This window comes from Neodiprion pinetum, chromosome 2, assembly GCF_021155775.2.
Source record: "Neodiprion pinetum isolate iyNeoPine1 chromosome 2, iyNeoPine1.2, whole genome shotgun sequence".
In the NCBI taxonomy this organism is placed as follows: domain Eukaryota; kingdom Metazoa; phylum Arthropoda; class Insecta; order Hymenoptera; family Diprionidae; genus Neodiprion; species Neodiprion pinetum.
Window position 1 is genome coordinate 28,199,059 of NC_060233.1, and position 16,648 is coordinate 28,215,706.

General features: G+C 38.9%; 1 protein-coding gene across 1 annotated transcript in view; it reads left to right on the top strand.

Annotated features, from left to right (window-relative positions):
* Positions 1-16,648, top strand: part of hwt (heavyweight) — a 128,174-nt gene that overhangs the window by 85,193 nt on the left and 26,333 nt on the right. The window contains exons 3-4 of the mRNA XM_046611073.1: positions 5,640-5,759; positions 11,351-11,486. Coding sequence (XP_046467029.1) covers positions 5,640-5,759; positions 11,351-11,486 — 256 coding nt within the window. The remainder of the gene's footprint in view (positions 1-5,639; positions 5,760-11,350; positions 11,487-16,648) is intronic.

Genomic DNA, 16,648 nt, shown 5'->3' on the forward strand with positions numbered 1-16,648 from the left:
CTAGTTTCCCATCATTTCGATTATGACTGATACACCATTCTTGGTCTTTTTTCAGTGGATAATCGTCAACGGAACGGCTAACCCAATAATGCGTCAAGGAACAGTTTGCCTGTCTATAATCCTAGTAATTTGGTGTAGAACAATGACGAATAATTTCCCGACTCTTACGTCGATTGTTGTAGAATTCAACAACTCCATCTTACGCGAATTCAAGCAAGTCAATGACATTGTAGACACATTGTCCATAGTCCCCTCCGTCTCCGGGGAGCGAGTGGACTCGACATGACTGTTTATGGGTCAAAGGTGTTCCGGGCTTTTAGCGACGCACACATGAAAGAAGCGTGTGTCTATGCTCCCCTAGTTCTCGTATCTTTATTGACAAATGACCCGTCTGGCTGCTTACATGCACTTTCCTGAAAGTTCAACTCCGCGGGAGAGAAGACTTTTCTTATATCGATTATGTATTCGACTCGAATCACTTCAGACTTTGGACTTTTCGTTGTCAGATTGCTAGACTTCACGGGGAAAATGTTGGTCTGTGTTATACGTGGAACGTTGAGTGTTTGCATTTTTCTCGTGCATACGAATGTAATTTACGACTGGTTGCGTGTTACGCATAGTTCCTCTTTGCTTTCTCAGACTCACATATCACTGGTGTGGCTCAAGAAAAGTAGACATTACTAGTGCTATTACGTTTTGTTCAACGAAAACTTGCCAAAAAATGTCAGTTCGACATATTTGTCATGAAATGAAACGAATCATGAAATTATTCTATGATGTGTTGTAACCCGGATAATCCTTAAATCTGTAATAATTGGAGCCTTAGTCCTTATTCATTAAATTTTAATCTCATCCTGAGAACATTAGTCGAAGGCGCCGTGCTTCCGAAGGTTGACATTCAATCCTCGAAGGACTGAGCGAGTGAAATGCGTTATATTGCTGCGAAAATTTTGTTCCTGGACTATTGTTCTATAGCGAAGATATTTACGTTCAGGTTGTACATAATTGTGTGTACGAATCGTTTAATTACCTGACCAAACAGACAGTTCACCAGAGATTGATACCTAACATCCCGGTTCATTCCGTCAAGACAGCTATTAATCTGAAGGTTGAATCACATTGAGATGGTAACAAATGATGCCCTTCCGTTAACTCTATGCAGCCACAAGCAGCCCTGGTAACCCTTGTCAATTCGAGGCAGGCTCCGTTTGCCGCCCTTCGCCCCTTCTCTAGGTTAATTATAAGCCAATGATTAATCGAAATCGTTTAATGATCACGTCTTATTTGACGTGATTGGTAAATAATAGCGTCGCTGTTCCCTCACAGTTTTCAAATTAATAGTCAGTCCTGCTTCGCAGGAAATTGAATCACGACTAAATGTATTCGCAACGAATGAATGCAAGTACCGCGATCAAATTCTTTTCCCAAAAATGTACACTGATTTCCATCGGAGTTGGTATTTTGCATAATCTCTTCACCGGCGGTCAGACCAAAGGCAGTTTAACGAATTTAAAAAATGTCTAGGGGTCACGCATATACGCATATTTATATTGATCCTCAGATTTATTCGGGGTTTAAATATTGTGGAGGGTTCTTTTTTATGGCATGTCAATGGGGGGAATTAAGGATTTAATGCATCTACGCCGCTTGGTATATGGATTTTGAATGTAACGAGATTTGATATCGAGACTTCAGAACGTTTAATATGAAAGCCCGTCCAACCCTCGAAGCCAGTTTCTCCCGCTTGTCTGTGAAGCACGTCAAGAATTTCATTGCCCTATCATAACATTCCATTAATAGTTCTGAACCGCACCATACAGTATACATCCCATACCTCTAAAGTTACTAACGTTATATTGCTCAAGCGATACTGTTTCTCGGCCGCTAAATTCCATTTAATGATCGGTTAGTCATTTTCAAGTGGATACGTGCTCGCATCCATTGTAGCAAATAAGTTACAATGTTCTGAATACCTAGAGACATGATTAATCATTATGAACCTTAATTGGAAGCTTGTCCATTATTCACTGAGACAGGAAGAATTTGTAGATGGTCCTATAAAAAGCAAATAACTAACCGTAATTCATAAAAGTTACAAAAATAGGATTTTGGCATTGAGAAGAACTCGGATCGATAATTTTATTCCTCTGAACTTTATTTATTGGAGTTTTATTTGCTTTTACATATTGAGAAGTGTTTCATTTATCAAATGCTGAGAAATTAAATTACGGTCTACAATTGTTTGTGACGCGAATAACACATCGATTAAAAAATTATGAAAAGACGGCGGGGAATGAGCCCGAATAATCCGCTGCCGTGGCACCGAGATTAAACGAAATATTTAGCAAACATATCGCATAAATCAAAGCTACGCAATATGTTCTGAGTTTGGTGCGAGAGGCTATGTAAATTCATGGTAATACCCCTGGCCGCCCTGCGAAGAGCAGTTCGAGTAGGGCGGCTGGTTGGAAACGCTGTATTTCATGAACCCCCAAAGCAGCCCTGAGCATCGGTGCAACCGCCACAATACCATTCATTCTCTTTATGGGGACCAAGTATTCGAGTTGTTTGAATAAATCCGGAATTTGCCTACCCAGGATGCTGTGCGGGACTGCGTTATTTTTTTCCTCTTTAAACCCTTATTGCCTCCTGCTTATTGCCACTTTGCGGCAGTCCTTCAATCCGTCAAGTTCTCAATCGTAGACTCTGTTGACGACTTTTTTTTATACACTCGTATTTGCCGATCGCACGCCGAAGAGAGTGCAAATTTATATCGTAGTCAATATAGATGATAGCTATTTTTATACGGCGACTGGTTAAGATATTCAAGTCATTTGGCGTTTAATTTCATGTAGATCATAGAATTCATTTCATGGTGATCATAGAATTGGCAGATGACGAATAAGACGCTGCAGATGTAGGTGTGCTCTATGCTCCATTGAATTTCTAGAGCAACGCGACGGCCTAGATTATGCTTGGTTTCTGACGAATGAAGGGATAAGGCAGAACTGAGGAAACGTTGATGTATGAAAGAACCATTCAGCAATCACGAACAGAAGCCGCGGAAGGTAAGATGGGTACTTATAACAAAAAGCCTTGTGAACTCGGAAACTGCTGCGTGTGTCAATCAATCTACTCGCAAATCATCGCCCTTCGATGAATACAGAGAGAATAGAATAGAATAGTAATTTATTATGTCCATGACAATGTTGGACCAATACAAGAGAGAAACAAATTCCGGAAATAGGTGGAGCTTACAATTAATCGATCAATATAGGTACAGCCCCGCAGCTAATCAAACAAGTAAACAAGAAGCATGTTCATATATTTATCGACGCTGCCAGTTATCATTCCGGATGTTCCGTGACACAGTTGACTGCTCCAACACTAATGATGAAAACGAGTAATGCTGAAAGATGTCGAATTTATCGTCAAACAATTACTTTCTTCAAATGCCGACTGGTTTCTTGAGGAACATCTGACGTAACTTTTGTGTCGAACCAGACGCCTCTTTGTTTGAACAGAATTTATGGAAATCATGAACACCAGTATTCAAACCACGGTTTTGCATACAGGTGTGGAAACTCCGCCGTTTCTTGATAATGGGGGTAACTGATTGTCGCTCTCATCAGTCACGTCTAAACCATTACGTTCGCTGGGATTGAGGTACCCACATGCGATAAGCATTCGTGGGACGAATATATATAATGCCATTTATATCGCACCATGATATCGACACCGTAGCAAACCTAGCGGATTAGTTATGGCTGGTCATTGTAAGTGACATCCCTCCTCCCCCTTGAAGCCATATTAGTTTCCAGACCTATATAGAAGGCCGTGATCCAAACACTTCTCGTTATGGTTGGGGGTATTTCGGGTGTCATATGCCACCAATATCAAACCATCGAAACTTCACACCGATATCAATATTGACGTTGCTTCCATGTGGTTGCGCTGATCACTTGTCTGATTGGATGTGGAATGGCGTTCATTAATCATCAAAACTTCTCCTATTCTCGGAGTTGTTACTGACTTATCATGTATAGAAATGATACCTAGCGTGGTCTCTTCCGCCATTATAATCTAAACACGGTGAAAGATTCTTCCATGTAAACGATAAGTATTGCGAAGGAAGTGAAAAAAATAGCGTGAGCTTGAAATTGTGAAAACTTTATACAGGGTAAAAGTGCGCGGTTTGTGGCCACTGTACCATTTTTGGCTAACCTTGTAAAATGTTTTACTTGTTTCTAGTGCTATTAATCCATCCAGTTATCGAATTCATTTCGAAAACACGTCCCGCAGATAATATTAGATGGAACTCTTTGATAATAAATCGTATAAGAAGTAATGTTAACAATGATCAAAGCTGATTCAACAGTCTTGTACTATTTGTGACTACGTTCTTACATACATGTAATTGATATGGCCACGATAGATCAATTGACGACCACAGACGGTAACTAAGGTGGTCAAAAAGGGTGCATCTACCCCAATTGTCAATACCCTGTATAATTATTACTGTTTGAGCAGAGTTAAAACTCAATAGGCTTGGTGAATTCAATAAAAATCAGAACAGAGTTCAAATATAACGATCTGCTGAAGTGGGCAGTGCTGTGTTTCCGTTTGGCTTTCCTTATTTTCCGGTTTGGAAAACAAAAAATTCAGGAAAAATGGAATGAAATGAACAATGATGATGAAAAATAACCGAAACTGGTCGGCAGATACAGCCAGCAGTACCTACTACAGCTTTTATTTTTATATTTTCTTTTCAGTTTTTTGTTTCATTCCGTCCCGCCACCGCTGCTCACCCTCTCACCCTCGCCCTTCGCCACCCAGGTTCATACGGCACTCTCTTTGCTTGCAATAAACGATGGCCATTTGCATAGGGCCTCGAAGCGGAATAAAGCCTGCCTCCCGTTTCGCCTCCCCTTTGCTCTCCTCCTCTCTCTTATTCCCTCGTCCCTCAGCCCCTCGCGATAAGCCGCCCCGGGGGATTCCCCGATTGTCTCGATTTTACACGCGCCCAAATACACGTAGAATGCCTACCCAGAAACACACGCGTATCCGTGGAAACAGAGATGTGTACGTATGTATGTATACGGGATTGATCGAACCTCTGCCAGACAGTAAATATCGCCTATGAGCCCCGTGCTTTGCTTACGCCTCGAAATCGCCACCCATGAGCTTTCAACCATTTCCTCATCACGGCCAGTGTTGTACACTCGACAATCAGTATCGACGAGGCTGCCGCGTTTTGAATTTTCCATTCGGTGCTCGAAGATACTGATTATCGGAAATCGTGATCCGTGCTCATCAGCTCCAATGAAAATGCAAACGTTCTCACAACAATCTACCGGCTATGATGCGGTAGCGTTTTAATTACTGCAGACAGTTTCAAACGCTGAAAAACATTGTACTTTTGTCTTATTGACCGTTTTTGATGGTGGCCTTACTACAAATTCACTTCCGGCCTAGCTCCAATGTTCATCATCTTACCCAAATTGGATTTGAACCAGTGTGATGCAACCCAGTTTCGAAAGAACCGAATCATCAAACTATCAGCTACGTTCTACCCGCGGTTTCAGAAGTGTGGAAATGACAATTGTGTATAAACTTGGTGTCTTTATTGCCTGTTCCAGATATCTTTGTGCGATGAATACAGTCTGCCAGTTGACTTTGTCAACAAACGACGACCCGCCAGCGTTGCTGCAGCGACTTCCACCGTCCAGTGGGCCTTGCCAAGTCCGACCACTGAAAACGTGAGTAGGTTACTGAGTTTTTTGTGCACAGCATGCTTCTCACCGAATGCGGTGTTGGATCTGCTGTATGTGATCTGCAAGATGCAACCTCGATTGATTTACCACCAAAACCGTGCATCAGATGTGCGCAGAGTCATCACAGTTCTCTCATTTCGCTTTTTGAAATATCCAACGACTACGGTGGAGGATAACTGCATGATTCTTAGGGAGTACCGCGTGCAGGACTCAGTTTTATATGAGGAGTAGACACAATTATGGGGAGTGAGAAAATGGCCCCAGGGTACAACTGCAGCTGCGCAACTTGCCGGGGTTGGATGGAGAGTCCCGTGTCCTGCTCGACTTCCGACGTCGTGCATAATTGCGTCGGCGGTACTCGACGAACGAACCTCCGAGAACCTGATGGCAGTCTGCCTGCCGGAGGCAGTTCCGCCAAATGGTTCCTCCCTGAAGTGGTCTCTCAGCTGCCGCGATCCTCAATCCCTTAACTCTCGGTCAATTCTTCAACGAAGCAATTTCCAGTCATGAGATTTCCCTCGTCGCAGACCTCGAAAGGCTGACCTTATTCTTTCAGACTCTGATCTCAGCTTTGCCTCAGTGTTTATCAGACTATTGTCTCACTGTGTAGTTACTATCAGTTAATGGATTTCGATATTCCCGACCCAGTGACTCGCTTGTTAGATAGTTCTATGACAGTTCGTGAAGTGAAATTGAATGCGAATAAGTTTAGTAAACGTCACATGAACCAAATCGACGGAATCACGTCTTCCGATTCCGCGAGTCTGCACCCTCCACTTTGCTTCAGCTTTGTAAAATGAAAATACCCGGTAGAAAGTTTGTTGTTTCAAGTTTACCAAGTGATCTTTCGACGCGTGTCCCATCCCCGTAGCTTCTTCTCGACTGTCGGATAAAACTTTTCGCAATTTGGTGAAGAACTTGACGATTGTTCGGAGGAGCAGCTCGTAAAGGGATGAGAATGTTAGGGAGAAGCAGACAAAGATGGATATGAGGCCATGACGGGCCAGGGTAAGACAGAGAGAAACGTGAGCGACGGAGTAAGAAGGGACAAAAGTTTGGTTCCACTCTAGGATACACTGTTTCATCCCTGTGCGGTGGCACTTGACTCAAGTGGGTGAATAATCGCGCGGCGACACTCTGCAGTACACGATGAGACCCACTTAATACACGGAGCTGGATTTTACCCCGAGACTACTAGCTCTCCGCTAAGTGTCTCACACATTTATCACTTTACAATGTACCCCGCGCACTCCGAAAACTTCGACCGCATCGGTTCTCTTCCCTTGTCAAAAAAACTTTCACCTTGAATATATTCATGCGAATATATTAAATTCGTACGTTGCACACCAGAAATCCATCGCTCGAAGTACGATTTGATCTCGTACCCGTGGAGATTTGGACGGGAATAAAACATGAATTGAGTGTTAGTCGGAAATTCGAGGAAAAACGTTATTCGGACGCTGAAATTTTCGCTTTGTGCTTCCTTTCTCTTATTAATGATATTATTTAATTCTAATTTTGCATAAATTGTTGGTATCATTTTAATACCACTAAACATTGGCGTCAAATTTTTCATTCGATATTTCATTTTGTTTCACAGATTTATTCTGATTATTAACACAGGCTATTCACTTTGCAATTTCGATTATCGATCAACCAAACTTTTCACGCTTTATACGTGTATATGTCCCCTTGAAACGTTTCGTGAATCTCTACTCAGTACCTGGAGACAAGTTTGTTGCAATAAAAACTCTCCTCAGAGTTTTGAGTTTATCGATCGCTGGAAATTGGCTTTGAAAATTGGGGATGATTGCCGTCGCGGTTAGTCAGAATTTTGCAATTAACAGGCTTCATAATCGTTTCCAATTATAACGCAGTGGCTGGATAATCGTGGCTCAAAGTCCCGGATAAATCAATAGGATTATGATATAAGCGTCAACAAAGCCTGACAGTACGAGAGGGTAAATTCCTACGGTAGTTCGCGCCATTCGAACGACCGTGATTTTACCGCCCCTTGTATCCCCCATAAATTTCACATAGGATTATATTTCCGTTTATAGTCGATTTAACGCCAACTCCGACGTGTTTTTATATCAAACCGGTAAACTGCTGTTAAATACACTCGACTGACCTTCGCGATGCTGCAGCTAACTTCCGCACCTGCTGCACTCGTAATTGTAATAGGTGTGAAATTCTGAGTCTGCGACAAATCGTTTCTAGTCGCAAATGGAATTCTCTCAAATTCATTTTCCCACCTCAATTAAGAGGGTAGTAATAGTATGTATAGGAGTATACGGCTGAAAAAAGCGTTGAATTTCGATAGTCGATAGTTCGACAACTAATGATCCAATTCGATTGATTCATTTACATTCCTTTAATTAGAATGAACCGATAAGAAGCATTTTTATTGACAATAACGTATGTTTTGCGGCTTCCGAATTTGCTTGAAATCTGGAGACGGTATTCGGATAGTTTATCCTCTTTGCGACGAACCGTTTCTTTTTTTCTCGGCAAAATCGCGAGCGTTTGTAATTGAAATTCGATTTTTCCCTCAAAATTTACTTATTTATTTAACTAACCATAAAAATGTGAGACATTGGAAAAAATGGCATCGTGGCAAAAACGGGAAAACTATTATGAGGATGAAGTTAGTCACGTTACTGTAACGACGCATGTTCAGGAAAAGGACGCTAATCCGTACCTTTGTGACTTTCCGAAATTTAGTAAACGATTATAAACGAAATATGCACTGATTCTGAAAAACCAACTAATTGAAAGTAATCCTAAAATTGCCCAATAATAGTTTCTTCTCCTGATTTATCGTTAACTTCATCCTCATCAACTATTTAAGAATACTATTTCTAAATTTGATCACAATCTATTCCAACCTTTTTTAAGGTATCGTGAGTACCGCAAAACATGTCACCGAGCGTAATGGTTGACTTTATTGGCAGTAACAATGATTCTTATAAATTTACGGAATAAAAAAAATTATTGAAACGAAGCTCGATCTCCATACTTTTTAACAAAATAAACTTCAATCGAATTGAACTATTACTTCCTAAGATGTAAATTCCCAGTATTGATCCACATTCTCAATCTCTTACTCGTACATACTTTCTTAACAATCGGCGCATATATTTATTCATTTACCTACCTTTTCGCACCGTATGATAAAAACCGGTTAAAGCACTTGAGAAATAAATATTTTTCATCAGATTTTTATCAGCAGCCGGCTTCCGATCAAATCCGAATTTTTCTGTGTAATCCTTGTAATATGAGTGTACAGAGTAAAGAAACAGGTACATATATCGAGTTCCACCTGCACTCGGTCTGCGAAATGTTCAGCACACAGTCTGGACGACGAATTTTCAATTACCTATCCTCACATCGCGAATTCCCAGATGTTTGATTAATTTTAATTTAACCTGATCCGTATCAGCTGCAGGACCGATCAGTTTTCCTGCACCCGTATCCTTAAATTCGACAGTTGGCGAAACGATCCTGGGAACTAACACGAATTTCCCCTGTTTGCCTGCAGACGGAAAATTTCCCCGCGGATCATTCGCAATTATGGAAAAGCACACAGCGGTGTTTTTCGCCTCCCATTCTTCTATCCTCTTTTCTTTTTTCTTTTTTCCCCCCTCCCAGTTCTTTTCCCATCCCTCCGTTTCATAACTACAGGCCAATCGGAATTAACGCGTCGAAGAAGGAGACGCAACGGCAAAGCGACGACGCGACGCTGAATAAGTTTGTCGAGGGAATTCCAATTCCGGTCTCTCTTTCAATTTAAGGTGCTTGTCTTCCTCGGATGTTCCTCAACCCCCCGCCTTTCAACCCCCAGCCCTCCTTATCCCCCTCAGCTCATCCTTACCAATCTAACTTACCGCCTCGTCGATTTTCATGTCGTTGATTATCGTTGCGTTTCTATGAAATCAGCCTTACACTCGACGCTGAGGTCGTTACGTATATCATTAATACTCTCCCCTTCTCACGATTTCTCTCTCACCCACGTACGCAAATTTGCTCTTAATCAACCCCTGGAGCTCTTAATAATTTTTCAATATTTAAAGATAAACAACGGTTAGTTCATTCTAATGTCCAGAACGGTTCGTTCGATCGAAAATCTATATTTTATTTATCAAAGTCTCAACCTTACTTGTCATAGTTACTAAATTATTATTATTATTATTGTTGTTGTTGTTGTTGTTGTTGTTATTATTTTAAATAGGTATCGTTATACCACCAACATCAAATGATCGCAACAGTTACAAGAAAATGTAGTACGAATAATGATAGTTATAAAAAAATTTCAAAATAATATCATCACGTACGAAATTCTGTGATTAACGTTACAAAACTAATTTTTAAACAGTCGAAGATCTCCGGTGTTAGTTATTCTCGAACAATACTTTAACCTCTATTTGTCCGATAACCACAACCATAGAAATTTCTCTCAATAAGTAAATTTATGATTAAAGTTACACGTACATTTTTTCCCAATGAAATCGATTTCGCAGCAGGCATTCGAGGCTCATTTTTCTTTGCTTTTTCCTTTCCGTTATGTGTTCCTTTTCTTCTTTTTTCCTATTATTAAGAAATACATATCATATAAACTGCCATATGGCTATTCATACATACCTACATGTACACAACACGGTGATCGGAACAATGCGGACTCACATACCTTTTGTCGGGGTAAAAGATGGCCAACGTTGATGCCCGATGTCTGTGAAATCGCTAAGACGCATCCCCGTATATCGAATCTCATACCGATACGAAACGCACGATTCTTCCATAGCCCTTATGTACCTAAGCATTGTTAGCCGAAAAAAATAATATCTTTCGTAGTCCCAGAAAGTCCTGCGGCTATTATCGGTGACATAAAGCGACTTATTACGGATACGGCGGACGTATAGACTCAACAAAAAGTTTTCGAAAAAGGTAAAATTACGGTGCAAAAGCTCGGAACGAGGTCAATCAAGTCGAATGTACTTGTTGAAATGATGTTTCGAGACGACGAAGAGAAAATTTTAACTGATAAAAAATCCGGAACAATCAGTGTTCGTTCTATCATTTTTAAATAAAACATAACCAACCGTAAATAAATTCTTAGCAAATCGCCTGATACGAATATTCTCCTCGTGGCTCGTTGCTTGAACGAGAAGTATTGTACGTTGAATTGTTATAGATAATTATGATTGATAGAGGCATGGTCGAACCGAAATCATGTTAATGTCGTTGAAATTTTATCATTGACGAATTCGATAAAACACACTCACAAACAAAACGAACCCTGCTTGATAAAGAATACTAGTTGGGCATTTAAATAAAAATGGAAGAAAAACATGATTTCTTAAAATTTATCGACAACTCAACTTTTTCGATTTTCGATTGCCAACTTTCTATTACGTGACGAAAAGAATGATTTAATGAAATTCTTGTCGATCACCTCGAGGGTTGATATTTTGAACCTTAGTTTTTTAATTTCAATTTTTCACTTTGGTATTACAAAAATTCTAATCGATGTTTTGAGAATATCTCGTGCTTATCGTTAGTTTTGCATCCCGTTTCAGGCGGAAGTCGAGGTTGTAGAAGAGTACAGTGATCCGAGAGACAGCAGAGCGAAAGCCTACTCTGAACCGAGTGAGGAACTTTCATTGCCAAAACTTTACGCGAAGGTCAACCGAGATTACTGCAGACCTTACACCGGTGAGTAATTTTCTTGCGTACGTTTTTTTTTTGTTTACTTTCGCAGTTTCTTTTGCGTCCAAATGCGAAACTTTCTCATTCGTTGAACCAAAAAAAAAGAAGACTGAAAGAAAGAAAGCGTGTTTTGAGACTTTCTTTGTCGTTACGCGCCATTTTCCCTGGTCTAATATAACTCCTGATAATTGGCGAACTCTACCAGAATTTGAAAAATGTTTGTCCGATAGTTCCTCGGAAAAATCGTTACTACACGTTAATTTAGATCTTTTTTTCCGAATTGTTAGTCGCAGCTGCACAACACCAGAGTGCTTCATGAATTCGAGAAATATATTTCAAATATTTATCAACTCACTCGTGATGTACAGTTTTCTTATTTTTTTTTTTATTTTGTCCTGGTTTTCAAATTGGGAATTTATTCAATTCTCACGATTCGCGATTTTAAAATAAGATTTAATTGTTCTTTTAAATCAATCGATTCGTCGTTTTTAAGATTATTAATTACTTTGTATGAACTATCGTGTGGAAAGCGTTTATTTATTTTTCACGTTTTCCTCATTCAAAGTTTTTATGACGAAAGCCAAAGTATTAGCCAAGCTTTTGCATTTAATATGTCGTCTAGTAATTTTTAATACATGACAGGCTGAATAGTTGTATCATAAGATATTGAGAAACGATTTTAAAAACTTAAAAAACACGAAGAATGTCACAATCTAAATCCTATAATTGCTTCAGCCGCATTAAAGTCCGCTGAAACGCGTTGAAAATTAAAGTGCTGAAACATTTCAGTTAATTCTTTTCTTCGGCGAAGTGTTTGAGAGATTTTTGCAACGGGATAATTCTCTTCGTATCATTGTCCAGTACGCAGATTTTTGCGTACGTGTAAAACCAAGTATGTAAATCGCCAGCTGATTCAGGTCCCGAACAAACACGGTACAATTTCCATTCTTATCGTATTCATGGCCGCGTAATTCGCCTGCCTTAAACCAGCAAATACTGCCCTCTAGCCCCTGCAAATATTTGCACCTTATACAGCAGGCAGAATCGAGCGACGCTACCCGGATTGTTTGCTCAGGGATGTGGTGACAAAATACACCCAATTCTAATCACCGTATCTTATGACGTGATCGTGATTGACGTTTAATCACGTTTCATCAACGATCAAGTCTTGAATTGTAAGCAAAAAGTGGGAATGCTATATATATATTATTTCTTTCGCTCCGGAAGAGCTAGTCTAGAGAATTTCAGCGATATTTAACCATGTATGGTTAGCAAAATTTTTCAAAATCAGCACGGTAAAAATGAATTATTTTTCTACCGGGGATTCAAAAGTATCACGGCATAGAATTAAATCTTTCCTTTTTTGACCTTCGTGACGTCACTCATCACCCACCGTCTACCCTTTGCCCTTTGTCATTATCCTTACTGCAAGTCCTGCGATATTTAATTAAACTCGCCCTGTTATCGAACCGTTCAGCCCTTCTGGCTTCTCTTCCTCGATACATACAGTCTGTAAAGTTTTCGAGGGGCTTAAAGAGCGGGACGAATAGCTTTATTATTAACCGTTTCAATCGAGATTTTATCCTTCTTGTTTCCATGGTCACCACATATTCTCCGTCCTTTTGCGAAGTTTTATTTAACCGAATCTGAGTGTAATAAAAAGAAAAAAACAATAGCCCCGTACATCGTGAAAATCAAAAATTTTTACTTAATATTTTTAACAGCAGTAGTGATAAATTTCATATTTTGTGAAAACATGGTAATGAGAAATATTCGTAAACTTGGCTTATACCACTGAATAAACCGAAAGAATTTAATTAAATATCTTCAATGCCCTTTTAGCATTCTTGATCCTGGAAATGTTCGTTACGACTTCGTAAATTATTTTGAAGGCATGAGGTTTCAAATGAACAATTATTAAAGAATACAATGAAATCTCAGAAAACATATTCTGTTAATGGAAAAATGCAATTCATCATCTTGATAAAATGAATGAAATTCAACTGAAACTGCAGTAACAAATCAGTAGAAAATTCCACAATGTTCCGACGCCAATTTTTGATACGATTGCACAAATGTATTTTAAAAATGGCTGAACCTGAAAGTCTTGAAAATATATTTTTATATTAAAAAAATGTTTTTTAACGATTTGACAGCTAGTTCAACATCAATTATTATCAATTCATAACTGAAAAATCAATTAGGTCTATGTATGAAGAAAATTTATGTATGTGCAATACTCAGGGAACCCAAAAATAAGTGAATAGCATTGTTTTAGGCGATTAAATATATATTTGAAGCAATTACATTGGATTGAAAAATCTAACATGTATTATCACCCACATCAAGGTTCATAGACGAATTTGGAAATAATTGAAAACCGATTGCATGTATGATTCGCATTTATCCTTTGAAAAGTAAGAAGAATAAAGTATCCTATAATTATTCCAGGTTTCTGTGCAGATACCGGATACACATATAAAAATTGGAAATGATTTTTCATACAAAGCCCAAATTGAAAGCCGTTTACAGTTATTGAAAAATGTAAAATAAGCTGTTGGGTATTTCATTGACATTTTTAATATCACAGTAATGCATCGAACAAATGAAGTTGAAGTTGTAAAGGGCTTTAAAAATATTCTCAAGAACACTGTTTTTTCGATCGTTCGTTTAAATTAACGACGCGTAGCTTACCCCTCGTTCCTTTGATAGTTAACAATACGCAGACTAGAATTTATCCCATGCAAATCGCTTGGCTAGTAGTCGTCAGTAGAACCAGCAAAGGGTTGGAGCAGCCGGCGCAAGTTTTCGAACCCTCAAGGAGTACAAACTGCCGAATTAATTGAACCCTTCGGTTAAAGGTTTTCCTTTCACTCGCTTCGACGTTTACTCACCTCCGAGTTTCACGTTCAGCAAAATTTTACCAAGAAGCGGTGAACAGCAAATTTCGTTTTCATCAATGCTGCAGAATCTTTGTACATTAATTCGTTGAATTTTTTCATACTTGGAGTTACCTTGATGAAAATTTTACACAAGAAATATTTATTCACCAAGGTTACGTTTATACGCTGTTTTCATAGTTTTCATAGCGATTTCCCATCGCTCCACGTCTCACTTCATTCACTTTATATCTCCGAGCGCGTTTCGCGAAACTTGATCATTTGCAAACTGTCAGCAACACGGTTTTCTATCCAATCTGTGCGACGCGTCGCTTTGGTTTTTTAATAAATCTTGGCGAATAGCGAAGATTTTTAAGGAGAAAGACGAAAAGCTCGAGGCTATCATCGCGAGTGTTTGGAGTTGCGACGATGGCGGAATACTTCGAAGAAGTCTGCGCATCTTTGTCGTGAATGTTTAAGGGCAAGCGCTGCTTAATTTCTCGCGATCGAATTCTGAGAGAAACTAACGTATATAAAGAGTGAAACTCCGGATTCGTCTACATGGTCAAACGGTTGTTCGTGCTTGAATTTTTAACCCCATGTAAGTAAATATTATAGGTATGTACATACATGCAACGAGAGAAATTTTTAGTTCCAGTTACCGCTCAGTGCTTGACTGTTTTTATTTTTTACTACAATCGAAAAATATAGTTCTAAGTACAAAATGAAAATTAGTTTTCCAGCTGTTACCGGAAAGTCTAGTATCCGTTACTATTCTTTCTCATTACGATCACTGTTGGTATATTTTCTTGCAACCGTTGCGAAAATTTAATGCTTGTGCAAGAATAAATTGACGTTAAAGCCTTATTTAACTAAAAAAGTAGAGTAAACCTCAGAAACTGATTTTGCGTTGCAATTACCAAAAAAGGATCGGCGATAGCGCAAAATAATTACGCGTACCTCGTTTATCGTAATTCCAGCAATATTCAAACAGTTTTTCTAACGACATCTGCTTTACTGAATTTTTTTAGTTACTATACGAATAAAATTTTTCTCAGTGTGGGTATATAGGACTTATACGTAGGCAGAGATACACGTACATGCTTGAGATACGTACGTGTATTGACGAATTTATTATCGCGTGGAATTCGCACGACGACGATGCACGCGGTGGGAAAAGCTGCGCGATATATGCCTGTAACGTTTATTCATATCCTGCGCCGCGGGTTCCGTTTTGGCCCAGACAAATTAATCATCGATGTAAAGATATAAATTGATGAGAAAAGTGCGTTGCTGTGCTACCAAGAATAATTTTAAAACCGCATTTCGAAACGAAAAGGCTCGAGGATACCTACAAAAAAAAACTTCAATTGTCGAAACTTGAGAAATATATTAGGTATTCTTTTTTTTATTTCGTTCATCGTTTTTTATACCATTGTTATAACTCTGAATAGCGAGTTATTTCACATTTCTCTCCGCAACCGTTATTTTTTTTTTTTTCATATAAATACTCAAAGGTCAAAACAGGACAACGTTTGTGAAAATTTTGAAAAAATTCTTAAAAATTCTTCGGATAAAAAGCGATCATTTGAGGTGAAATCCGGAAGTAGAAACTATCCTTTTTACATTCATTTGACTTATTTCAAAAATAAATAAAAATTCCTAAATTCTTCTTGGATACTTCCAGATGTCGTCTCGTATGATCGTGTTTGACGAAGAATTTTTGAGAATTCTTTCAAAAATATCAAAAATGTAATTCTGTTCTGATCCTTGAACATACATATAAAAAAATAAATATTGGAGTTAAAAATCTGAAATAATTAAGCAGTGCTATCTAGGGTTGGGACAATCGTATAAAAAATTATGAACGAAATGAAAAGTGGTGAGGAAAAATCACTTGTCGAGTTGGCGTGGAATACCTTATATATAAAATTTTGCGCGGAGACTTTTGAAGGATAATTTGCCTATATATGTCGTGATTTCAATTACTTAATGAGCAAGGGTCGTGAATCCTTTCTGTGTAAAAAATAATGCGCAGAATATTACTTCTCGGTGGTTCGAAAAATCGCCGAGCCTAATTTGCCGATATACCCTCGAAAAGTGTCGGAGGCTCGACGCAAGCTCGATTAGACTCTCAACCCTTCGTATAATCCTTGACGAGAATGAGAGAGAAGGTCCTTGAATTAATTTGCGCATAGTAATTATAATTAGCATTACTGCGCTAATTTTCATATTATTTTGACGATTAATTTTACACGAATACTCCCGACAATGTAATTTATGATCACT